Consider the following 27044-nt stretch of genomic DNA (forward strand, 5'->3'; position numbering starts at 1 on the left):
TCCTGCTTTCCGGTGAACTCCTGTTGACAGCTCTTGGATCCATTAGCCACCCTTGTTGTTTATTTCTTCTTTCTCCTGTGTAGACACCGGTATCATGAAGGTCTTGTGTTAGTGGTTTATTCCCACCACCATTTGTATTTGAGGTTTTCTCTACTGTTATAGCAAAATCTCTGAGACTGGATGATTTATTTTATTTTATTTTAATTTTTTGAGATGGAGTCTTGCTCTGTCACCCAGATTGGAGTGCAGTGGCATGATCTCAGCTCACTGCAACCTCTGTCTCCCGGATTCAAGCGTTTCTCCTGCCTCAGCCCCCCGAGTAGCTGGGATTACGGGTGTGTGCCATGACACCTACTTTTTGTATTTTTAGTGGAGATGGGCTTTTCCCATGTTAACCAGGTGTTTCTCAAACTCCTGCCTAGAAAAAGCTCTTTCCTTCTCTTTCCTCTCTGGCAGGGACTTTCCTAGGACCTATCCCATATCCCCTCTAGAATAGCTCTGTAAAACACTATGTTCAGATCTCCAAGTATTGCTCTGAATATAGAGGGAGTTTCTAGAATGTGAGAGTCACTTTTTATATCTCTACTCTTCCTGGCTTATTAGACTATGGACTTTCTAGCTCAGAGTCTCAACCCTGGCTATGTATTAGAATCAAGTGAGAAGATTTTAAACTATACCACTGCTTGGTGTAACCCAAATGAATGAAGAAAACTCCCTTGAAGTGGGACCTGGGCATCAGCCAAGGTGAGAGACATACTTCAGGGTCACAAGATAGCCAGCATGGAAATTTCAAACTTATTAATAACCCTGTTGTTGTTCTAGGTGGTAATCTGCCCTGCCCCCAAAGCACGTTGACCAATTTTGAATGAATGCCATAGCAGTAATGAGTGAGAAGCTGCAGACCAAAGATATTAAAATATTTTTAATATTAAATATTGAATATTTACCATATATGTATATATGTATGTGAAGGGCATAAAGAAAGCTTAGTGGGAATAGCACCAAATCCTAAAAACCTCACCTGTGTGCTTCTCTTCATTGTAACCTTCTCTTTTCTAACAGATATGACCCCTATCCTGAATATTTTGTGCATCATTTCTTTGCTTCATTTATTGCTATATATTAATCTCCAAATGTTTAACATCGTGAGCTTTTCAATCTAATATAAATGGAATCACAGTGTATTTATTTTTCAGTTATTTGCTTTTCTCATGCTTCACTGAAAACATTTTTTTTCTCATTCCATTTTTCCACCTCTATTATCTGGAGATTTTACCACTTTCAACGTCTATCATCTAGTGGTTAATTTAGACGATTTACTGTGTACACTTAGCAGATTCTGAAGTTAATGTGGCTGTCCCTTGGTTTCTTTGGGGAACTGATTCCAGGAACCCCTGCGGATACCAAGATATGCCGATGCGTAAGTCCTTTATGTAAAATGGCATAACATTTGCATATAATATATGTCGATTCTCCTGTATACTATAAATTATTTCTAGATGACTTCTAATACCTAATATGATGTAAATGCTATGAACATAGTTTTGTAATGTATTATTTGTGTTTGTATTTTCAAAATTGTTTTATTGTTTTTTTATTCATTTTTAGTTTTGAAGTTTTTTTTTTTTTTTTTGAGACAGTGTCTCACTCTGTCATCCAGGCTGGAGTGCAGTGGTACAATCTGGGCTCATTGCAACCTCTACCTCCCGGGTTCAAGCGATTCCCCTGCCTCAGCCTCCCGAGTAGTGGGGACTACAGGCCTACACCACCAAGCCTAGCTAATTTTAGTATCTTTTTTTTGTAGAGACAGGGTTTCACCATGTTGTCCAGGCTGGACTCAAACTCCTGACCTCAAATGATCTGCCCACCTCAGCCTCCCAAAGTGTTGGGATTACAGGCGTGAGCCACCACGCCCAGCCTGTTTTTGAATGTCTTTGATTTGCAGTTGGTTGAATCTACAGATGTAGACAGAACAGAAATGGAGGGCCGGCTCCATATATCTTTACCCTCTCCCTAAATAGAATTTTGAAACTCCTCCTCCCTTCTGTAAGATACTGTCTAGTATTATAGTTCCATCTTTTTCAAAACCTCAAATTATCCATTATTATTATTGTCTCGTAGGTCAACTTTTTTAGACTGGCCTATAGTATCTGCGCTAATCATTTCTTCTAGTATCTCAGATTTTCTATCCAGGATGAATTTTTTTTTTCTTTCCTGAAGTACATCCTTTAGAATTTCCTTTAGACATCAACCAGCTCAAATTATTTTCTGAAGTTTTAAAATTTTGTCCTTTTCTTTGAAAGACAGTTTTTTCCACACAGTTATTTTTCTCTCATCATACTGAAACTTTTATTCCATTTTTTTGTGGCTTTTATTGTTGCAACTGAGAAGTCTGCTGTAAGGCTAATGGTTTATTCTTTGTAGTAATTTGCATTTTCTCTCTGATTGACAAAAGAAGAATTAAATATCTTTGCATGGTTTTATATTATGTGTCTGTGATAATCATTAATTATTCACTCTTAAAATATTGCTCCCTCTCCTCTCCTGTGGGACTCAGATTCTATATATGTTAGACTTTCCATTCCATCTGCCTGCCGTGTGTCTTAACCTCCTGAGATTTAGATTAACCTTCTCTCATGTTAGACTTATATAAATGCCCCATGGATGTGTCACTCCTAGTCTTCACTCTGCCTTTTCACTCATCTTGTCCCTTCTTCTCCCTTACACCTCATTACCACTCCTCACTGCTTACACAGATTCTATCTGGCCTTCAAGGGCTGCCTCACCTTCCCGTTCAGTGCCTCCACAGAGCCTTCCATGATTTCTCAACCTCTTCCTTCTTGTTTATTTCATAGCACTTACCATACTTTGCATGAGATAACATGGTATAGAACAGAGATAGCACTGGACTTGGAATCCGAGTTCAGATTTGACTCCACCACTTAATAGGTAGATTCTCTGTGACTATTAAGCTCTGTGACTTTGGGTGAATCCCTTCTCTTCCTGACATTCAGTGTCCTCATGTGAACTGGTGATGACTGGGTTCGTAGGAAGATCAAAGGAGAAGGGTCACAGAGGCCCCAGATAGTGCCCAGGGCTGTGTAATAAGATGGTGACATAAGCATCTTACGGGGAGCCTCAGTGTGTCCTTAGCTCTGTGCCTAAAAATGGAAGCCATTTCTGGGAAGATAGGGGTCAGGGAGCCAGATATCAATGGTATACTGTGAAATGTAGCTATGAAGCAATTGTTAAGTGAGGAAGCCCTCACTGAGCTGAAATCCTTGGCTTCAAACCATAATCCTTCAATCCATTTTCCACACTTGAACATTCTTGTATCTTTCTTCTGTGTAAGAAATATCAGTGGCTGCCCACTGCCCTCAGAATTAATCTTCTGATGTTATGGAGAGCCCTTTGGAGCTTGACTGCTGCCTATTGTACACGTCTTGCCGCAACCATCTCCCACCTTAGCCCACCCTCCAGCCACAAATAGACATGCTAATGACCCCTCTTGTCCCTTTCTGAGCTCAGTCTATCACTTCTGCCCCTGGGCTCCAGAGCTGGGTGGGGTCCCTCCTCTAGGCACAGCCGCAGTGCCTGAGCCCACAGCTTATGTGGCCTTTATGACCATTGCTCACAGTTAGCCTTTTATTTTTTATATAAAAAAATTACCATCACTCTTCATTTCTGTCCAGAGTCAGAGCTTCTGGAAGGCAGGGACTATGTCTCATTTACTGCTGACTCCCAGGTGCCCAGCTTGGGTCCCGGCTTCTAGGCTTCATACATTAAAGGGAGGAAGGAAAGAAGCGGGGAGAGCAAATGTTCCTGGAAACTATAGGAAAAACAGTGTTTACCATTTTCTGGATATGAGAACTGGCTCAGAGTCAATCTTCAGCTGCATTCTCCAATATTCGTTCTAAAACTGTCACCCTGGAGTGTTGGCTGGCCAGGCTGTATCCCTTAGCCAGGGCCCAGTCATTAGCAGAGTGAGAAAGTTTCAAGGACTGACAGGGTGCCCACTCCCCAGCTGGAAGGGGTGAGGTGGGGCCTTCCCCTGTTTCCTCAGCCAGGAGGTTGTAGAGTGCTCAGAAGCAGCAGAGATGAGTGATGATTCATGCTTATTTCCCAGACACCCTGCAGTTGACTGAGAGGCAGGCCAGGGGGAGAGAGAGATGACAGGGTGATATGGTTTGGCTGTGTCCCCACCCAAATCTCCTCTTGAATTCCCACGAGTTGTGGGAGGGGCCCAGTGGGAGGTAATTGAATAATGGAAGCAGGTCTTTCCCATGCTATTCCTGTGATAGCAAATAAGCCTCATGAAATCTGATGGCATTATAAGGGGGAGGTTTCCTACACAAGCTCCTCTCTTTGGCTGCTGCCATCCACGTAAGATGTGATTTGCTCCTCCTCGCCTTCTGTCATGATTGTGAGGCCTCCCCAGCCATGTGGAACTGTAAGTTCAATAAACTTTTGTAAATTACCCAGTCTTAGGTATGTGTTTATCAGGACCATGAAAACGGACTAATACAGAGGCCAAAGTGAATGGGGAAGGAAAACAGCTTCTCCTTGCAAGTATCCTACACTAATGCTCTTGAGGGGTTCGGTTTTCTATGGAGTGCTGTTTGCTATCCTGAATGATGAGGTTATATTACCTTTGGTTTTGTGCCAAATTGCAATTTTGGTTTCTAGGCAAGTGTATTAGGCCATTCTCGTATTGCTATGAAGAAATACCCAAGACTGGGTAATTTATTAATATATAGAAAAGAGGTTTAACTGGCTCACAGTTCTATAGGCTGTACAGAAAGTTGGTTCTAGCATCTGCTTGGCTTCCAGTGAGGCCTTGGGAAGCTTCCAATCCATGGTGGAAGGCATATCACATGGCGAGAGAGGGAGCAAGAGAGAGAGTGAGGGGAAAATGCTACACACTTTTTTTTTTTTGAGACAGAATTTCACCCTTGTTACCCAGGCTGGAGTGCGATGGCGCCATCTCTGCTCACCGCAACCTCTGCCTCCTGGGTTCAAGCGATTCTCCTGCCTCAGCCTCCCGAGTAGCTGGGACTACAGGCACGCGCCACTACGCCTGGCTAATTTTTGTATTTTTACCAGAGACAGGGTTTCACCATGTTGAGCAGGATGGTCTCGATCTCTTGACCTCGTGATCCACCCGCCTCAGCCTCCCAAAGTGCTGGGATTATAGGCTTGAGCCACCATGCCCGACCTGATGCTACACACTTTTAAACAACCAGATCTCACTCACTATCTTGAGGACAGCACCAAGGGGATGGTGCTAAACCATTCATGAGAAATCCACCCCCATGATCCAATCACCCCCGACGAGGCCCCACCTCCAATACTGGGGATTACAATTCAACATGAGATTTAGAGAGGACATACATCCAAACTATATCAGCAATATCAAAGAAGGGGCAGAATTCACAGAGACCTGCACAGTCTCCTAGAAATGGCCCAGCTAAGTTTATGGTGCAGGCTGGGGCCTCTTAGGAGGAAGTCACCTTCAATAGCTCATGTTTGAGAGACTTGAATGTGTGTTTATCTGTGGTTGTGGGGGGCACACAGCCTGACAGTCCTATCACCATTGTAGCTACCAGCAGCAGGCAGCCTGCAACACTAACACGTGTGTAGAATCTGTAGTGCATCCAATGCAGCTAGTTATATCATATTAGATATTTATTGTGGTTTTTTGAGCACTTTGCTAAACATATTCATGCATTAACTTAATTCTCAAACAGGTTTAAGATGAATCTATTAATATCTATACCACTTAATAGATGAGGACACCAAAATGGGTTTCAGAGAGAAAATCTTGGTCAGACTGATCGAGGGCCCCAGAGCAAAGACTGCCTGCCAGAAGAGTCCTGCCTTGGGTAGGAGTGGTGGCTCTAGCACCCCTATGCCCTGCCCTTGGCTGGAAGCAGCCTGGGGACAGTATGACCCTATGGAGGACCCGAAGGGCAAGATGCTGCTGCTCCCAGCAACAGGTTTCTGTCTTGGAGGGAGCCCTGGGCAGCTCACTGTCATGGCAGCCACAGGTGCCGGCCTTGACCGGCTCATAGCCTATTTACTAATCTACTGTAGGGTTTTGGCAGGAAGTCATGAAAACCCAAATGTGGAATATCCAACACAGTCTCCTGGGAGATAAAGGGTTTCCTGATCAGCTGAGCAGGTTGCACACTGAACAGGGGACCTGAGGGGTGGGGCTAGTTGGAGAGAACTAGTCCTTTCACTACAGAGTGCCTGAAAAATAAGCACTGCCCCATGCAGGAGGGAGTGTTTGAGGATTGATGTGCAGCCATCACCTTCCCCAGTCAAGCTGTAGGCTTTGTGGTTTTGGCCCAGAGGGGCATATTTTTCTAATTCAGCTACTCAGAAGGTCATCCTTTCCTAATTTGCACAAAGGTAGAATGTGTAGGCTGCCCATAGCCCATGATTCTGGAGAGAGAAGAGAATGGGCTTTCAAGGAGGAGTCAGGGTCAGCAGGAGTGAAGGGGGCTGGGATGTGGCTTCAGTCCAAGGTCAGCTTGTGGGGGAACAGCCGGTACTGAACAGTGTGATGAGCCTAGAGGGGTCGGTCGGTACAGGGCATGGTGGCTGCTGCCTGCTGTGCCTGAGCCTGGGCTCTGTTGGAAGTCAGGGGAAGCTGCTCAAGGGTTTCAAGTGGGTGAGACACATGACGTATCGTCACTTTGGTGTTACTGGTCATTTTGGCACATTAAAAAGTCAAGCCCCCAAAATGTGTTAGCAAGTGCTGCAGGAAAGAGACCCCTTGCACATTCTCTTAAAGCATAAAGTACTTTAAAATAGAAGTACCCCATAATCCCAGCAACCCTATTACTGGGTATTTATCCAAAGGGTACGAAATCAGTATGTCAAAGAGATATCTATACTTCCATGTTGATTGTAGCATTATTCACAATAGCAAAGATAGGGAATCAACCTAAGTGTGTGTTTGTTTATATATTTATTTATTTATTTTTGAAATAGGGCCTTGCTCTGTTGTCCAGGCTAGAGTGTAGTGGCATGATCATAGCTCACTGCAGCCTTGAATTCCTGGGCTCAGGTGATTCTCCCACCTCAGCCTCCTGAGTAGCTGGGACCACAGGCATGTGCCACCATGTCCAGCTAATATTTTAAATTTTCGTAGAGACAGGGTCTTGCTATGTTGCCCAGGCTGGTCTTGAACTCCTGGGCTCAAGTGATCCTCCCACCTCAGCGTCCTGGCATGCTGGTATTATAGGCATGAAGCCTCACACCCAGGCCCAATCTAAGTGTCTATTTAAACAGTTGAATCAATAGAGAAATGTGGTATATGTACGCAATGGAATACTATTTGGCCTTTAAAAGAATGAAATCCTGTCATTTGTGACAACGTGGATGAACATAGAGGACATTATGCTAAGTGAAATAAGTCAGGTACAGGAAGACAAATACCTCATGAGCTCACTTATATGTGGAATCTAAAAACATTGAACTAACAGAAGCAGAAAGTGGAATGGTGGTTACCAGGGGCTGGGAGAGGCAGGCACTGGGGAGATGTTGGTCAAAGGACATAAAATTTTGTTTAGACAGGAGGAATAAGTTCAAGAGATCTAGTGCACAGCATGGTAACTATAATTAACGATATATTGTATACTTGCAAGTTGCCAAGAGAGTTTTTGTTTGATTGTTTGAGAAAGGATCTTGCTCTGTCACCCAGGCTGGAGTGCAGTGGTATGATCACAGATCACTGCAGCCTCGACTCCTGGGTGCAAATGGTCCTCCTGCCTCAGCCTCCCAAGTAGGTGTATATCATCATGCCCAAGTTATTTTTTAATTTTTTTTTTTTTTTTTTGCTGAGATGGGGGCCTTGCTGTGTTGCCTAGGCTGGTCTTGAACTACTGGGCTCAAGTGATCCTCCCACCTCGGTTTCCCAAAGTGCTGGGCTTACAGGCGTGAGCTACTGTACCCAGTCAAGAGGGTAGACTTTAAGTGTTCTCACCACTAAAAAATAAGTATGTGAGACAATGCATATGTTAATCTTAAGTGGATTGATTTAGCCATCCCACAATGCATACATATATCAAAATGTCATGTATACCATAAATATATACAATTTTTATTTATCAATGAAAAAGTAATAAATGTTATAATAAAGATACTTGTCTAAGAAAAAAAATTGAATCTTATTTGATTTGACTGTTAGTCTCCCACCCTAGTAACACTCCCCTCCTCTCCAACCCTAGACCTGCCTGTGCTTCAGCTCGTGGTACTTGGAGTGGGGATGAGGGTAACATCATCTGGTCCTTCTTCCTCCCAGGCCATGGCCCTGTCTCTGGTTCCCCTTACTTATCTCCGTGCTGCAGCCTCCTTTACGGCCCATGTGTTCTGGTGTTGGGGAAGGGAGGCAGGTGAGGGACAGTGCTGAGTTTTGAGGTATCCTGGACTTTCTCTTTTGGTCCCCTTTTGGCTGTCCCTGCTTTTCTGCATGAAGCCCCCAAGGCTTTCTGTGGGGCAGCACCTGGGTGCATCCTCCCTCTTGCATGGGGCAGTGTTATTTTTCAGGTGCCCTGTGGCGAAAGGGCTCCTCACTTCCTTCCTTGTCTTACTTTTCCTCCTTTTCTGCTTCTAGAGTTTGACTGGGGAGGGGTAGCTGGCTTGGATGCCTCTTGCTGTTAAGTCCTGGGCAAGGAGGAAATAGGTGGCCCCTGATTGTGCCAACTGTCTTTAAAATGTGGAGCATTTGGCAGTGTGGTTGCCTTTGTGTCCTCTGCCTTGGGCACAAGGGAAGTCTCGAGTGTGCCCTGTGAGGCAGGAGAGTGATGGGAGAGGAGGCTGACTGCAACTCACTCGGGAGTGGCATCGGGGACTGGGGAGAAGTCACAGGTGTGCAGAGCCTCTCAGGGTCGTGGAGATGGGCAGCCCGGCCCCTCTGTCCCTCTGCCCATCACAGATAGTGTGGAAAGGGTAAGTCTGTGGGTGAGCAAAGGGACAATGTGTTGCAATTCACCTCTCCTCCAAAATAACAGATGATAACAGGATCCAGCATCTCCACAGCTCTTCTCTGTGTATGAAATGAGTTTGAATCCTTTATTCAACTTGAAAACCTTTAAAGTATTTGGGTTATGATCGTCTAAGTGTCAAAGGACATTGGAGACATTGAGGGCTTGGCTGAAAATTCTGTAGTCAGGTCGGCAGAGGTCGGAGGTGGGGGTAATCCAGGTCTTCTGGCTTCCCCTCCTCTTCCCACCTCCCTGCCTCTGGAACCTGCTTTACCAAACACATCACCTTTCCTGTATCACCCAGATGAGAGCAGTTCCCTGAGAGCATTTCAGGGGATTGCTACGAGCATATCAAAAACTCCAGGGCCAGACCTGACTTCCAAATTGTGATGAAACCGTATTGTACAGGACTGCAAGTCCTGAAAAAGTTTTGATCTTTGAGCTGAAGCTGAATTCTATGTCCCTATTAAGGAACTTTTTGCCTGGTGTCCACAGGAATTTGGAAGAAGTCTTTTTAGTTTTTAAGGGAAAACCCTCACTTTAGGTGCTCATTTATCACCCCAGAGAGGTAAGTGAGGCAATCATCAGCAGCCATTCTGGAGTAGTCTTTCAAGCAGGCCTCTTAAGGCTTTTCACAAGCCTGTTGACTTGTATTTGTAATCAATAGATGCTATAATCACAGCTCATTACTAATTGCTTGCTTAGCCAATTAATCCAAATCAGCGAGGCTCAATGTGGAGGAAAGCATGCTCAACCCAGGTCCCAGTAGAAACTCTGCTCCCACGCTCATGGTGGTGGCGCTGGGCCAAGATGCCGTCTCTGTGGCAGGAGGCATATGCTTGGCCAGCCCCTGGGGCTTTTTCCTTCCTGGCATCCTGGATGCCATGTGGATGGCATGTGCACTGAGCCACAGGGTAAGGGGCAAGGAAGAGTGGAGGATTGTGGGGAGGCTGTTGCAGAACTTGCTTTTTTATTTTTAATTTTTAAAATCAGGAATCATTAGCCGAGAAGATGCGGAAGATCTTCTGGAGAACATGACTGAGGGAGCATTCCTGGTCCGGGTCAGTGAGAAAATCTGGGGTTACACCCTCTCCTACCGCCTGCAGAAAGGGTTCAAGCACTTTCTTGTGGATGCCTCTGGGGATTTTTACAGCTTCCTGGGAGTGGACCCCAATCGCCATGCAACGCTCACGGATCTCGTTGATTTCCATAAGGTATCCCTCATAGGATTCTAATCAGGGGGTAAAACTGGTGGAAACTTGAGCTGAAGAGAGAGCTAGAGCAAGGGAAGCAACCTGCTGGCTCTGGGCAGTGCGGCTGGAGGGTCTCGGAGATGTAGAGCATCAGGGCAGAAGGGACCAGAAGTTGTCCACACTGGGCCCTGGGGCCCACTGTTCTGTTCTCTGCTTCACTATCTGGGGCACGTGGGTACCTCTCATCCTGGTCCTCAAGGCTCTTCTCACCTTGGGTACCTGAGTGCTCCCTCCTGTTAACACAGAACTGGATGATCATCCCTTTCCCCAAGCCTGGGTCTCATCTCCAACTCATTCCCAAGAACATCTTTCATGAGGACCTCTGAGGCCCCTGGCAGCTTCTGATAGTTAGTGGAAGTGCAGCAGGCAACCCTGTGATTAGAGAAGCTTTTCTAGTGGCGGAGTTACCATGTCTCTTATTTGAACTCCAGCTTTACCACTTGGTATGTATGTAACCTTGAGCCAGCACCTTAGTCTCACCAAGCATCAGCATCCAAGCCAGGCAAATGGAGGTAAATAATACTTAGCTCGGACCCTGTGAGCATTAAATGAAGCCAAGTACACAGCAGTGCTCTTTGGCTGTGAAATGCTTATGGAAGATCTTGTTTCTCGGCATTCTTTTTGTTATTTGTCCTCCTACCAGGGACCCTATATTGGGAAAGATGTTGTCTTCCAAATAGTGTATATAGTAAGAAGCAACGTTTATGTTCGTGTGGCAATTGGCATCAAGCCAGAGGTAGAACTAAGTGACCCAAAAGGGCAGGACAAAGGATTTCAAGAGGCAGAGTGGTAGTAGCTCAGGCGTCCAGCATCTAACCAAAAGCTTTGCATGTGTAGTTAGTTTCACAGAATGACCTGACGGCCTCACTGGGCTTTTGCTATAATAGGGACTCGTAGGTTTGTATTGCTTTCTCTCAGTCTCTTCATGGAGGTCCCTAGAACTTCGGGGACAGCCCTTGAGCTTACGAGTAATACACATGGAGAATCACCCATTCACAGATACCCCGGCACTGAGTGTGGTGTACTGCCTGGAAACTGGACTAACGAGGATCAAGGTCAATTGCCACGTGTTGGGAAGAGCCTTCTAACAGAGGAAAGAGAAAGGGAGGGAATGTGAGGATATTGGCATGTTCTCTGTCAGGCACTGAACCTACTGTTCTATATCCATGCTCTTATTTAATCTTCCCAATAGATCTGTGAGGGAGGCATCTTAGCCCCATTCCACTGATTAGAAACCAGGGCTAAGTTTTCTAGTTAGGACCAGGAGGTAAGCCTCAGGCTGTTTGCCTCTAGATAATGTACTTTTCCCACTAAGCCACATTATTTGCTTTTCCTCTATAATAGCAGCTGTTTTAGCAGTGATGAGCTCCTTGTCCCTGAAAGTGTTTCAGGCAAAGGATAAATGCCCCTCCCTCAGGACAGGTTCTGGAGAAAGGCTGGACCAGAGATCTCTGAAGGTCTTTGTTCTCTTCCAAATTGAAACATTTGAGACAATTTCATTTCTAACACTAAGGAGAGAGATCATTTATGCCCATGTGGAGATCTGGTGGCCAACTTCTATAAATTAAAATTTTAATTATACAATTCATGATTACATTCTAAGAAAAATCAAATACAGTTTGATTTTGTCAAATCTCCATTTCCATCCTCCACTTTATCAATTTATCATGTATCTACCTAAGTATCTCCTGATTAGTAATATAAAAACTTATGTACATAAGGAAATATATGGTTTTGTTGTTTTTCATATTAGTTGCATAGTTTTTGTTGAGACAAGGTCTTACTCTGTTGCCTAGGCTGGAGTGCAGTGGTGCGATCATAGCTTACCGTAACCTCAAGATCCTGGGCTCAAGTGACCCTCCCATCTCAGCTTCCCTAGTAGCTGGGGCCACAGGTGTGCACCACCACACCCAGCCCAAGTTGCATAGTTCTTTACGTATAAATGAGTGACTTGAGTTTTTAACATGCTTACTAAATCATTGAATGCAATTTTAAAAAGCATGGTCCCTAGAATGAGGCTGCTGAGTTTTAAACCCTAACTTACTGTGTTTGACTTGGGACGATTGCTCAACTTTTGTGCCTTAGTTTCCGTGTTAGTAAAGTGGGTTTAATATTTAACAGTAGCACTCAACTCTTCGGGTCACTGTAAGGTTTTAATGAAACATTACTGTGTAAAGTGTTGAAACAATATACCTGATACTTGTAATTTCAGGACATGCTGGCTGTCATTAAAATGTAGCTATGAGCTCTTCCTATGTCAATTCGTATACCAAACCTTGTAAATGCCATGTGGTATTGCATGGTATGGATGCATATTACAGTATAATTACCCATTCTCCTTTTGAGGGCCACTTGTCTGGCTTCCGATTTTTCATGATGTTGAATAGTGCGGCAGAGACTTCCCTGTGTGTGTCACTATGGATACATGTGCAGTAGGATGGTGTTGGAACTGGAATTGCTGGAGAGAAAAGTATGCACATTTTAATTAGAAAAGATCTGCCAGATTGCCCTCCAAAAATGTGGCGCCAATTCAGTCTCCTGCCAAAACTATATGAGGCTGTTTCCCCACACTGCTGCCAACACTGGGGCCTATCAATCATTTCATTTTTCTTCATCAGATGGTCAGACATTGAATCTACTGTGGTTTGGTTTGCATTTGTCTGATTACCACTGATGCTGAGGATCTTTTCACACATTTCATGGCCACTTGGATTTCTTCTGTGAGTCGTCCTTTTATATCCTTTGTCCATTTTTCTATTAGGCAGTCTCTTTCTTATTGATGTGACGTTTCTTTCAGCTGCTGAATTGCTCTTTAGTTATGAGCATTCTGCTCTTCAGTTCTTCTACTTAAATTTTTTCCTTTTAATTTAAATGGTCATGCTTTTGGTTTCCAGGTTCTTTGATTGGTTCTTTTTTTCTTTTTTAAATAATGCCCATTCTCATTTCATAGATGACTTATTTCTTATTCCGCTGAGGAGAGATTAATGCACATCTCTTAAAGCCTCTTCTGTTTGCTTTATAGACTTGATATTTTCCTGGAAATCATTTCTGTTGTTGAGTTCAGTATTTTTCTTTTATGGTTATATTTTTCCTTAAATGCCTATAAATTTTAGGCTATGGAGTGGCCTTCCAACTTTAAATTTTCTGTCTATCATGAGTGGATACAGTTTTGTTTCCCAAATCCAGTGTCTTCATGCTGTAGGGGTTGGAGGTGACTCTGAGTGGCTCATCTTTTGGGCATAGGGACTGTCTGAACTTTTTGGGTCTCTTGGGGCTTCCAAGGAACTGTGTGCATCTCCTCATTCCCTGACCTGCTGGAGGTGAACACCTACTGGAGTTCCTCAACCCTTCCTCAGCTTGCTGTAACTGGTGTCCCACACTGACTCCTCTGACAAGCCCCTCCTGCATGTCTTTTGTTTTTCAAGGATTCTTCAATATGTTTCACTTTGTTGATGGCATTCCTTTTGTTTTCCAGTACTTTTTGTGAATTTATTTCTTTTTAAAGGCAGATTTTTTTTTCTGTCCTTTCTAGAAATCTGAATGAGGGGAGACAGATGCATATTCTTAGTTTCTCTGTCTTGAACCAGTCTGTCTCTCATAGGTGTTTATTTCCCTATCTTGATTAAAAGTGGATTTTCCTTTTTTTCTCTTTTAGGAGGAAATTATCACTGTTTCGGGAGGAGAGTTGCTTCAAGAACCCTGTGGACAGAGGGACAGCCCACCAGACTACCATCTGTTGTTTGAATAATTTTTTTTTCCTTATCAGTTGGATTCTTTGGGCATCCTGTTTCTGAACTCAGCTTAAGAACTTCTCAACTCAAATCCTATGGCCTCCTGGAAGATCCACAACTATCCAGAGGAAAAAGTAGATTAATATGTCTTAAGGGATATGACATTTGTGGCATAGGGCTGCTGGTCTTATTCCCAGTGATCGGGACAGAAATTGCTAATAGCTCATGCAACTCTTTGATAAAGAGCTTAGCAAGAAACAAAAGCTTGTTTGTCATGGCTTCTGTAAACTGAGCTCTTAGAGTGCATGGACCATGTTTTAATAATCCAAAATAATTCCAGTGCCGAACCCTGAATTTAACATATGGTAGACATTCAGTAAATGTTTGTTGAATGAATGCACTTCTAAAAGTTTTCCAACAAATAAGCAGTGGTTTATTTTAAATTAGTTCCTACTTGTCACTCTATAAAATCATGGTGATAATAGAAGATTGTACAGGATTTCTATGGGGGACATAAATGCTGCATCGTTCATAATCTCCATTATTACTCTTATTGATGTTATCATTGGAATTATTGTCTAAGGTGGGCCCCAGTTTGCAGGGCAGCTGGTTGACACTGTTCTTCCTTCCTTATTTAACCTCTTCTTTTGCTGCTTTCCTGTATCTTTGAATCATATCTTGTTTCCGGTTTTGCAGTGGTTTTATGTAATCCTGCAGACATCATCAAGACCTGGGGTGAGTTACAAATGCAAGAATGGTTTTTAGACATCTGATAAGGCCTATGCTCTCTGGAATGCTGCCCTATCTATGCAGGTTACTCCAATTATTAGCTCTGTCCTCATTGTCCTTTTAATTCTCTTGTCAACTTAGTCTCAGTATGTTTCTTACATTAACAAGAAGACTTACCCAGTAACTCCTCAATGGGTGTTGGTGTCTGTTGGTGCATACTTATGTCCCACAGTTATGGCTATATACACAGAGATAGTATGTGATGAAGATTACAGTCTTTACAGTCAAGAAGACTTGGGTTCAGATCCTCATCCTGGAACTTACTAGTATTATAATGCAGCATTGTGTTTGGTGAGAGGAAAAGGATGAATGGACTCTAGGGATGTTAGGGAACGATTTACTTTACTTGATGGCTGTATCAAACATCTCCTGTGCCCCACTTCCTCTCTTGCCTCACCTGTTCCTTACATCCTTGGTCACTTGTCTCCCACCAGCCACCACCACTGTAACCAGTTGTACATGAGCTCTGCTCTTCCTCCCTGTGTTGGTCAGCATCACATGAGCATAAGCCAATGGTACCTTGCTACATGTTTCATCTCCTGTTGCTGCAGACGAATAAAAGAGAAGAGACAGGAAATGAATGCCCCATGTGATGAATCTTGGATGAATGGGAATCACAGGCTGGTAGATCGCTGCTTCTTCCTTCTTCCTGGAGGAACCATTCTGAGAGATATCTATTTGTATGTTCTTTTAGAAGACAGTCCTGTAAAATGGAGCAACCAGTCATGTTGAAACCAAGTGGTGGCCGGATCAGAATGACACTGCCCTGCCCCTGTTTGTTCCTCCTTTTCTGCCTTGCCTCTTCTGCTGCTTTGGGATTGCACTTCTGAATGAAGTAGCAGCTTATAAGTTTTTGCCACAGGCTCTGCCTTTTGGGGAATCCAGGATAAGAACCTATCATAAGTGTTCAATAATACCAGTTTTGCAACTCAGCTCCATGGCTTCTTCCAGTCTGCCTGTCTCACTAAATGCGTAAAGTGAAATGATGGAAGGAACCTGCTTTTTGAACTCTAACATGCCTTAAAACCATAATTGATTATCACTAAAATTGCCTTATTTTATGGACTCAGAGGAACCATGTTTTAGTTTTGGCTCTCTGATTTACCAACTATGTGACTTTGTTCAAGTCATTTAACTCCAGTAAACCTCAGTATGACTGAAAAGGGAATTTTCCGTATGGCCATCACTAGGTTTTTTTGCAGGTCAGTTAAATAATAAACATGAAAGCTCTGTCCAAATGAAAAAGGTATTTCTAACAACAACCACAATAAAAACAACAACTTAGTACTTAGCCGTGATGTGTCAGGGAAACGATGTGATGATTTTCAAGGTGTTGGAAGAAACTTCTGTTCCAAGAACTACCAGCAGCTTTGAAAGCAGACCAAGATGGGTTGAGACCCGGAATCCCTGTACTGTTGTTCTTGTCACCCCTAATTCACATGTGAGAGACAACAGCTGAGTTTTCCATCCCTAACACATTTCTTTCATTTTATTTGGGGCCTGCACTTTGTGCATGTCTCATATATTTTAGGTTTTACCTTTTTACCTGGCTTTAAAATAAATCCCTTGTAAGTTGTCCTGCAAATGAAATTACTGTCTAGAAAACTGCAGTTTCATCTTGAGAGTTTTATTATGCTAATAAATGTCAGGATTCTCAAATAAAGGAATTGCCTTTTCTTTTTTTTCCCTGAGCCCTACAAATATAATAAAAAACAGTCGGTCAGCTCCAAGACTCAGTAAAGGAAAAGTTTACAATCTATAACTAGAAAGAGAAGTTGTAAAAAAAAAAAAAAAAAAAAGAAAAACACAAAACACCATGCAACTTAATGGAAAATAAATTTCAAGGAATGAAAGGGTAACTTGGGGTACAGATCTGGGGAGATCTTTGTGTGGCAGAAGTAATTTTAATTTTAGGGACCATCTGAGGGGTGTGAGCTGAGAGGCTGTGGAGAGTGTTCCCCTGGGAGAGGAACATGGGCTTGAAGATCTGGAAGCCTGGGGTGTTTGTCCCCCTTTTGTCCATTTGATCATTATCCTCAGGACTAAATTGCAATCCTAGATGGATTTCTGTATTCTTTGGACTACAGTTTCTTCTGTCAAATTAGGTAAACATTGCCTATTTCAGAGAATGGTTGTGAAAATAACATTTTGTAATAGTAATGACAGATATTGTTTTAAGCCATGTGTGTGTGTGTGTGTGTGTGTGTGTGAGAGAGAGAGAGAGAGAGAGAGAGAGAACTCTCACAGCCATGCTTAAGGGAGACTGCTATCATCTTTATCTTGTACATGGGGAAACTGAGGCACAGAGGTTCAGAATAGTCCCAAGGTCATTTCCTTGGGAATCACAGGGATTGACCACAGTCTCATATCAGAGTCTGAGTAGACCTTAAGCTGCGTAAACAAACACATGATGGTTGTTAAAAATGTAAGTTCTTCTTCCGCAGATCTGGTGTTGGGCATGAGGTTCTGTATTTCTGACAAGCTCCTGGGTGTTGCTGATGCTGCCAGACTATGGGTTACACTTGGAGAAGCCAGCCTTGAAAGCAGGGCTTGGCAAATTATAGCCGCAGGCCAAATTTGGCCTGCTGCTCGTGTTTCTACAGCCTGAGAGATAAAAATGGTTTTTGACATTTTTAAATGTTTGGAAAAAATTAAGAAGAAGAATAATATTTTATGACCTGTGAAAATTAAATTAAATTCAAATTTCAGCTTCCTAAATAAAGTTTTATTGGAATTCAGCCATACTCATTTGTTTACATATTGTCTTTGGCTGCATATGGCCTGTAAGGCCTTAAATATTTACTCTCTGGGCCTTTACAGAAAAAGTTTGCCGATTCCTGCTTTAAATTATGATACATCTGTTAGAAATTAGTTTGCTTTCTTTCTCTGCTTTATCTAAATCTACTCTTTTAGCACCATCGTTTATACTTCAGAGAAATCTAAGTGAATGTATTAAATTTTTAGTAGTGTTCCATTTTAATTTTGAATCTCATCTCTAGGAAAAGGAGATCTCTTCCTTGTGAAAGGCTTCTAACCAGATGTAGGTGAGTAGCATCACAATTATGTAGATATTTAACGTGGGCATATGATCATTTACCTTCTAGATTTATTATGTTTCCTACACATAGCTGTGTATTTATATGTTTTGCCCTTCAGTCTGTGAGGTCCTGGAAATCAGGCAATGCCATATTTATCTGAGTATTTTAGGGTTCCTGGAATAGTCAATATGAAATTACATCTGTGATGTATTAGGAACAGACAGACTGCATATTTTAAGGACCTGCTTTAACCTTTTGGGGACCCCTATGATAGAGAAGTCCCTGCTGAGAATTCTGGCAGGTTTGTGTTAGAATCTCGAATCTAGTACTACCTTCAGTTGTTAAGAGGAATAAACAAACGAGCAAAAAAATGAGATTGAGAAAGTAAAAAATGGCTCTGCTGACAGCTAGTCTGAGATGGGGGAACTGAGAATTAAAACAGAAATCACGTCTTGCAAATCGGCTCTGTGACTTGGCAGAACAGTTAAACTGAGCCAAGCCTCAGCATGCAGGAGAAGGTGTTTAAACTCAAACTCTTCTCAGCAGCACATGCAGACCCGTGTTTTTTAGACAGGACATCAGACAAACTGATCTCACAGTCATTCCACGTGACTTTAAAAAAAATGTAGTAAAGTATACATAACATAAAATTTACCATTTTAACCATTTTTAAGCATACGGTTTGGTGGCACTGAGTCCATTCACATTGTTATGCAACCGCCACCATCATCCATCCACAGAACCCTCTCCATCTTGCAGAAATGAAACTCTGTACCCGTTAAACATAACTCCCCATTCTCCCCTCCTCCAAGTCCCCAGCAACCACCATTCTACTTCCTGTCTCTATGAGTTTGACTACTCTAGGTACCTCACGTAAGTGGAATCATACAAAGTTTGTCTTCTTGTGTCTGGTTTATTTCACTTAGTATACTGTCTTCAAGGTTCATCCATGCGTAGCATGTGTGAGAATTTCCTTTTTAAGGCTGAATAATATTCCATAGTATGTATACATCACATTTTATTTATCCATTTGTCAATGGACACTTGGATTGGTTCTACCTTTTGGCTATTAAGAATAATGTGGCTATGAACATAGGTGTACGTCTTGTGACTTTTGCATTCTGTAGATAAAATCACTGACTGTTTCGGCAACTCCCTAGTTTCCAGAGTCTGACCAATCTCTGCCAAGAACATTTAACTCCAGCTCCCCAGTCTTAGTAAATATGCTTTCCTAACTTTTACCTTTTCGTGTTCCATGATTTCTCTCCATACCTGCTCTCTTGCTCCAACAAGCTAATAACCCTAACTTTGGCTGCGTGTGTATTGTTGGTAGGCTTAAGCTGATAGGCTTTAAGAAGACATTATCTGTGAAGCATGCTGTCCATAATAGACACTCAGTAAGGCTCCATGTCTTCTCTTGGCTGACCATGCTGAGTAGCAGCTGTGAAAGCCCTCCCATGAGTGGAGTCTTCTATTAATATCTTGATCTCAAGATGAGCTCACGGCCTTGCTGGGTTTATGAGCTCATACCAGGAGACCGTGTGAAGGGGCATGAAGTAGTAGAGGCAGAGCCAGACCCAAAATTGGCTGTGCCAGCTGCTCTTCTGAAGCGAACTTTCTTCCCCTGGAGGCATCGAGTGTCAGAGGTCCCTCAGTCATCGGGACCCCCAAGAGAGAAGCTGAGGAGGAAGAGGCTGAGGGAGCCCTCATCCTCTGTAGAATGAGGCTAGCAGAGATTATTCATCTCCTCCTGTTTCCCCACCCCCAGGTAGAAGGAAGCAACAGAATATAGAAGGAATAGTGATTCTTGGGGGTCATCAATATAAATCTGAACTTAAATGGCAGAGGAAGAAGAGATGAGGTTTCCAGGAAGAATGAACAATTGGCGTCAGCAAAGATCTGGAGTCATGAAAGTGTGTGTCTGTGTGCGTTTATATGTGTGTATGAATGTAGGCCTGAAATGGGCTTTTTCTTTCTCTTTTGAGATGGAGGGTTGCTCTGCTGCCCGGGCTCTGGAGTGCAGTGGTGTGATGACCTTGGTTCACTGCAACCTCCCCCTCCTGGGTTTAAGCAATTCTGCTTCAGCCTCCTGAGTAGCTGGGATTACAGGCACATGACACCACACCCAGCTAATTTTTTGTATTTTTAGTAAAGATGGGGTTTCATCATGGTGGCCAGGCTGATCTCAAACTCCTGACCTGAAGTTATCTACCCGCCTTGGCCTCCTAAAGTGTTGGTATTACAGGTGTGAGCCACCATGCCCGGGCTGAAATGGGATTTTTATACACTATACTCTACCCCTCCCTTAAGGCAGGATTTAAACATTTGCACAACCAAATTCTTCATAAGGGAGACATTCTGTCCAGATTCTCAGCCATGAGCCAAGCGTTTTGGACACTTCTGCGCCCTATGGGACAACAGCAATTTGTACTAATAACTTGGTTATTGGCCAAAAATTTAGCCTAGACCTTCTATAACTTGGTTGGTTCTTCATTTGTCTTTCCCCGACTCTTTTAATCAATATTGTTTGTTGTTAACTACCTTTTATGTCCTTATGTTCACAAGCCTCTGGTTGATTTCTCGCTTCCTACATCTTCATGGGTTTTTATATTTGGCTTTTTCAGATTGGTTGCAATTATTTCTTTTCATTCTGTCATTAACAATTCTTTTTTTCTTGGGCAGCTGCTGGGCAATTTGATAAGGCGGGGGAACCCAACCCCTTATGATGGGCCCATGTGTGCTTTTCAGCCTCGTATTTCATTTTTTCTTTTTAAAATTTTTTATTTAAAAAAAGTACGTATATATATATTTTTTATGTTTTTGAGACAGGGTCTAGTTCTGTCACCCAGGCTCAGTGCAGTGGCATGATCTCAGCTCACTGCAGCCTCGACCTTCTGGGCCTAAGTGACCCTCCCACCTCAGCCTCCTGAGTAGTTTGGACTACAGGTGTGCACCACCACGACCAGCTAATTTTTGTATTTTTTGTAGAGACAGGTTTCACCATGTTTCCCAGGCTGGGCTTGAACTCCTGAAGGAGCTCAAGCAGTGTGTTTGCCTCGGCGTCTTAAAGTGCTAGGATTACAGGTGTGAGCCACTGAGCCTGACCCAGCTTCATGTTTTAACTGGTAGCTGGTTGTTGAACAGAGCCACAGAAAGTTCTTTGGGATAATTATGCCTCTTCCTTTATTTCTAGCTTCTAATTTATGAAATGCTGGAAAAACTTACGGCAAAGAAAATAATCAGAACAACCAACATATTATACCACAATTTAAAAAATTAGTATTCTAATATATAACTCAATTTATTTTTAAAAAAATCTGTGAGCTAATAGCGCAGAGTGTGACTCTAGCACACCATTTTAGGAACAAACCAGACACCTCCCTGAGCCTGCCTAACAAAATACCATTTTCTGTGAACAGCTGAGCAATTTGTTCAAGAGGCATGGAATCCCTGAGCAAATGGGCTGTTGGAAAACTAATTGATGATGTTGTGTGTTAGAATAATTCTTAATTTTATAAGCAGATACTAACTTATAGCTGAAACGGAAATGTAAAATCATTTTCAGAACAACTTAACCTTTATTATTTAGTACCTACCAAGGGAGGAATGCTGTGTGTTAAAAGCATTTACCTGACACATACATAGAAACAATGAAGCCCAGGCTAGCGGTTGGAACTCACATAGCTGTTAAAGAGAAAATGTTACTATTCACAATGGAGATTTATGTTCTCAATTAAGCAATTCCATTATTGGTCTAAGGGAGATACCATTACTCCAAACAATTTAAAAAGCCCGTGAACATTAATTTTTAACCAATTGTACTCAAAAGTACAATGGTGACTTGAAGAGGAGAAGTTAGAGACACATTTCATGGACCTTGCAAGCTTCTTTTCTTGTCACTCTTTCTTTTCTTCCAGTGGTATCATTCTTCGGTTCTATTGAACAGTAATTTGTCGTTTTCCAGAGACCCCTGAGGATGGCTGGGAAAAGAAGATCCAGGAGGTGCTGGTGTCTGTACTAGTTACAGCTCTTAAAGGACAGAGAGGGGAGCCTTGAAAAAGGGTCACTTAAGGAGGGTTCATCTAGAAAGGTACGGGTGCAGGAGAGTCATAGTGGGAAACCTAGTGACCCAGGGCTTAGCACCCCAGCCTTTACCTGCCTGGGATACAACAAAGGAGGGAACAGCTCAGGATCAGAAGAGAAACACACACAGAGTTGGCTGTTTTGGAAGGGCAGGGCGGGACTGTGTCCAGGGCCAAAGCCAGACTGAGGCAACCTTGCAGGGAGGTGGCCGGGGCAATCAATAAGTATCCAAACCTCACCCTCTTCCCTCCTTCTAATCTCTGCTGGGCTCCCATTGGCTGAAGCAGCCTAAGGCTCTAAGGTTAGAACTCTTGGGTAATCTATCCTGGTCAGCAGAGAAGGACAAACAATACAACTTGTTGGTGGCGGGTGGCGGGGTGGAGGGGAACTTAGTCCTATGGTGATTCTGTAAGAGATAGAAAAAACCCCAGTTGTTCCTATTCACAATACAACACATAGCACTGAACACTTGACCCCTGATCACCAAAATGTGTGGGATATTTTTCCCCACCAACAACCAATTCTCCAGCAGACACCAGCTGGATATCCTATAGTTTGATTCAATTCTGACACCACCTGGAATTACAGTCAGACCCTGCAGGTCAAGGGCTCAGGCCCAGAAGACTGCCTCATGCCGGTCACAAGCCCCCAGGTGGTTGCCTGTACTTCAGACCAACCGGCTATAAATCAGGGTTTCCATGACACTCTCCTTGGGCTGAGCTCATGGAACTTAGGGAAACACTTCCTTACTCTTACTAGTTTATCATAAAGTACTTGAGGAACAGCCAGATGGAAGAGATGCAGAGAGTAAGATGTGTGGGAAGGGGCGTGGAGATTCCCTACCCTCTCTGGGGCCCCGCCCTTTAGGTATCTCTGTGTGTTCATCACTCCAGGAGCTCTTTGAACCTTGTCCTATGTAGGCTTCATTACATAGGCATGATTGATTACATCATTGGCCATTGATGATGAACTCAATATTTAACCCCTCTCCCTCCCCAGAGGTTGAGGGTGGGACTGAAATTTCCAACCCTCTAATCCATGGTGGGTTCAACTGGCAACCAACCCCCCTGCTTAGGCTGGATCCAGGAACCCACCGAGAGTTAGAACAAAAGGTATTCCTATCATCCAGGCAATTAACAAAGGTCTTCAAAGCTCTGTGTCAGGAACCCTTATCAAAGATCAAATATTAGAAAAAAGATTCTCCTAGCATTGCTGTCTACAAAGGTTTAGGAGCACTGTCTCAGGAACCTGGGGCAGAGACCAAATATATATTTCTTATTAAATCATAATATCACAGCATCCCAACTTGTCTTGCCAATCTTGAGCCCTCTCAGATTCTCAGAGGTTGTGTTTCTGCCTATTCTCCTGTTTCATCTACCACAGTCACCTTTCCAGGTCCCCTCAGAACATCAGTTAATGTGCCTCTTTCTCTTGCTTTGAAGGCAGAAGCCATAACTCACAGCAACCTCCAGCACTGAAACTTTGCTGTGGAGTCTATGTGACCTCACCATGAGGTGACTCTTACCTTTCCCTCCATACCCGGAGAGACAGACATGGCAGTAGTCACTGAACCATGGGATGGCACGGTACCTCCTCCTTTATGACACCCTTTGATATGTTGCCTTAGATCCATTTCTTTGTGTCCCACTTGGTTTCATTTTTAGCAATAAACTCATTCTTGGTACATTTCTTGTGATCATTTGAATAGTCTGTAATTAAAGGTCAATTCCACTTCTTCCAGCTTCCTCCACTCTCCCTATGGAGTGAGTACTGTAGATTCTTTCCTTTTTGGTGTCTCCAAAGACCAAGTAAACAACAGACTTCTGGGATTCCTCAGAGAAGGACACAACTGTAGTCAGCACACTCTGAGCTCTCTTGTCTTGGGCTCCCTTGCAGTTCTTTAACTGAACCTGTAGTCCAGGATCCCTGCATGAGTCCTTTCAGGCTGGAAGTTGGGGCTCTGCTGCTGATAGAACATGTAGACTTTCAGTTCCACTTACCAGAAAGCTCTGTCCAGTTTCTCCATGTAGTTGTTTTACGGTTTCTGCAGAAGTAGGGGATAGCCATTCAAAATGATTACTGTCATTTCCTCACTGGCTAGTTGGAGCATGAGATGAAACTACTAAGGTGATTTCTGGCAAATTAGAAGGGAGAGGTGAAGTTTAACTGTAGTTGGGGTTTCAGGCTGAGTCTGATATGGCTGCATTTGAAACTCTGCAAGAACAGAAGGATAGAAAACAATCTCACAAAGAGGTAAAAGATCTTCAGTGGTGGGCTTATGTCTGTCCTGCCGGTACATTGCAGGATTACATGCCAGGCGTGAACAGGAAGATCTAAAGCAGTTTCCAGTTGTTCTCACATTAGAATAATCCAAACAAACAAACAACAATGTTCCGACTGAAGAGATGCTGATACCATTGATGTGGGGTGGGCCTCTGCACTGGTGTATTTTAAAGAAATAGGGTGTCTGTGTTTCCAAGGTTAAGTGCCCTCCTCTGTGGGGCACTGGATAGTGAGAATCGGATGATATCTTTGTGAGGATTATGGCATTTAATCATCATAACTATGGAAGCTGTGCAAGAAATGCAACTTTGATTTTTGAACACGATTTATATCAATTTCCCATTTTGCTGAGAATAAAATTTGGTTATTTCAGGTTAACCTCAGCCAATTCGTTACCCTGTCTTCTTCATAAGGTGGATTTACTGCATTGGGGGATTCATGACTTATCCTGGCATGTGATGGGGCTGGCTAGGTGTTGCCTTACAGGAGATGTTCTAGCCTTCTCAACATCCACTGATTCTTGGGTTCTGTCCTGCTTCCCTGTTGGACCCTGGCTGAGGTTTCCCTCCATAGCTCTCAGCCATAGGATTCACACAGTAGCAGCCCATAGTCTCATCCCAGCTTCAAAACACTCCAGCTTTGCTCTCTTTCAAAGACATCCAGGAAAGGGCTTGTCTTCTTTCTGGACTGCCTCCATCCAGATGTATGGGAAATACCTTGGGAGAACAGGTACCTTGGATACCTCCACGTGGATTTTCTTCCTCTGCGTTGTTGTGGGAGATGTGGGAAGGCTTGCTGTCTACCCTCAGACCCCAGCCAAGCTGGGTGTGCATGCCCTTCCCAGGGCTCAGCCTGCAGGGCTCCGGGTGCAGGTTCCTTTTGGTGCTGCCCAGCAGGATATGACTATCTTGTTCTCTTCTCCAGTTCTTTTTCATTTGCCAACTTGGAGGGTCTCTATCAAGCCCAGGGGTTGCAGTGGGCAAGGGTGAACTGGTTTCATCTAACTTGTGGTCTTCTAAACAGGTCACTTACGCTTGGACTACAGCCTTTGAATGTAAAGCCCAACTGTGCATTGGTAATTGTGAAGCTGGGTGATGGGTACTTGAGGGTTCATGACACTATTCCTTCTACTTGTGTATATGTTAGAAATTTTCTATGGTTAAAAAAATTTGAGAAAAATTTCAGAAAGGTAAGAATTTGATCTACAGTTTCTCCAGTTTCCTTGTGAAAACATTCCTGATGTGTGCTTCATGTCTAGATTTCTGAATGAGGGAGGTCTAGGGCAAAAATTAGAAAGTATGTGTGCGTCTGTGTTTGTGTTTGTGTGTGTCTCTGTCTCTATGTCTGTGTGTCTCTGCGTGTGTCTGTCTCTGTGTTTATCTGTGTCTGTGTGCGTGTCTACCTGTGTGTATATATCTGTGTACTGTGTGTCTGTATGTGTGCATATCTGTGGCCGTGTATGTGTATATGTCTGTGTGTATCTGTGTGCCTGTCTGTGTGTCTGTTTATCTGTGTGTGTCTGTGTATGTACCTGTGTCTGTATATCTGTGTGTCTGCATGTGTATCTCTGTATGTTTTTGTATCTGTGTGTGTTTGTGTATCTGCGTGTCTGTGTATTTGTCTCTGTGTTTCTCTGTGTGTCTGTGTGTGTATCTGCGTGTATGTCTGTGTATCTCTGCCTGTGTGTGTCTTTCTGTGTGTGTTCTTTGTGTATATCTGTGTGTTAGTGTGTGTTCTCTGTGTGTATCTGTGTGTATTTGTATGTGTATCTGTGTATGTTTGTGTATGTTTGTGTATCTGCCTGTGTGTATGTATCTGTATGTGTTGTGTGTCTGTATGTTTATGCGTGTATCTGTGTGTATGTCTGTGTGTCTGTGCCTGTATGTCTGTGTCTCTATGTGTTTGTGTATCTGTGCCTGTATACATCTCTGTGTGTGTGTGTCCCTCTGTATATTTGTCTGTGTCTGTGTGTGTATCTGTGTTCTCTGTGTGTGTCTGTAACTCTGTGTGTATCTTTGTGTGTGTCTTTCTGTATGTGTCTGTGTGTGTGTCTGAGTGTCTCTGTGTGTGTGTCTGTGTGAGTGTCTCCATGTGTGTGTTTGTGTGTGTGTGTGTGTGTGTGTGTATATGGGTGCCAGAACAGGCCCAGTGGAGCACCAAACAAGGCCCCTCCTCCTCCAGTCACCACCCAGCGCTGTCTCGCCCTTGCTGACTGCTCAGGGTCCTGGGGAATTGTTCTGAGTCCCTCAAGTCCCTGATTTAGTCCTTGGCCTGCAGGGCTGCCCCAGCAGTGCACTGGGCTTCCACATTTCTCATTCCCTCCTCCCAGGCCCCTCTTGGAGTCCTGCCTGCTGTCACCTCTCACCCTCTCTATGTCCTTGTAGCACTGTCCCCTCTCCCACAGTGACTGTGGGCTATCTCTCTTCTGGAGGACCAGGACCCTTTGGGAAGCATCTTTGCCCCTTAGCTTGATTGCCGGTCAAAAACCTGAAACATTCAGAGCATGGCGCTGCCCCCTCACCAGGCCTGCACTCCACGAGCCTCTGGGATTTGAGCTCTCAGTTTCTCTGAGTGTCCTTTGCAGCCATCGCTGTACTACGTGAAACCGTCATGTGTTAATGCATTGAAAGTAATGAGAGCCCTGGGAAAGAGAAAGCTGAGGGATAGAAGGCCTCGTCCCCTGGCCATGGCCCTGCTGGCATTGAGCCTTCCTCTGAGAGACAGCTTGCACCCAAAGTGAGTAGGACACCTTGCTGGTTACCCACAGTGCCAGGATGGGAGGACCTGCTAGTGGCATCAGCAGGAGGTTGCTACTGGACAGGTTCCTACCAGGCTCCTTCAAGACTAGACTCCAGCTAGACGTCACCTAGACTA

The 27044-nt window shown here is 43.6% G+C and overlaps 1 protein-coding gene across 4 annotated transcripts in view; it reads left to right on the top strand.

Annotated features, from left to right (window-relative positions):
- The window catches only part of SH2D4B (SH2 domain containing 4B), a 101451-nt gene extending 85022 nt beyond the window's left edge, over window positions 1-16429 (top strand). For 2 of the 4 annotated variants that reach the window (XM_032259254.1, XM_032259255.1), the window contains exons 7-8: window positions 9987-10207; window positions 13902-16429. In XM_032259254.1, the coding sequence (XP_032115145.1) occupies window positions 9987-10207; window positions 13902-13994 (314 nt within the window). In that variant the 3' untranslated portion in view covers window positions 13995-16429. The remainder of the gene's footprint in view (window positions 1-9986; window positions 10208-13901) is intronic. The other 2 variants (XR_004263014.1, XM_032259256.1) reach the window with 2 other exon arrangements.
- Window positions 16430-27044: the final 10615 nt, after the last annotated feature.

This window comes from Sapajus apella, unplaced genomic scaffold (assembly GCF_009761245.1).
Source record: "Sapajus apella isolate SASKATOON/1434 unplaced genomic scaffold, GSC_monkey_1.0 scaffold107, whole genome shotgun sequence".
Lineage (NCBI taxonomy): Eukaryota > Metazoa > Chordata > Mammalia > Primates > Cebidae > Sapajus > Sapajus apella.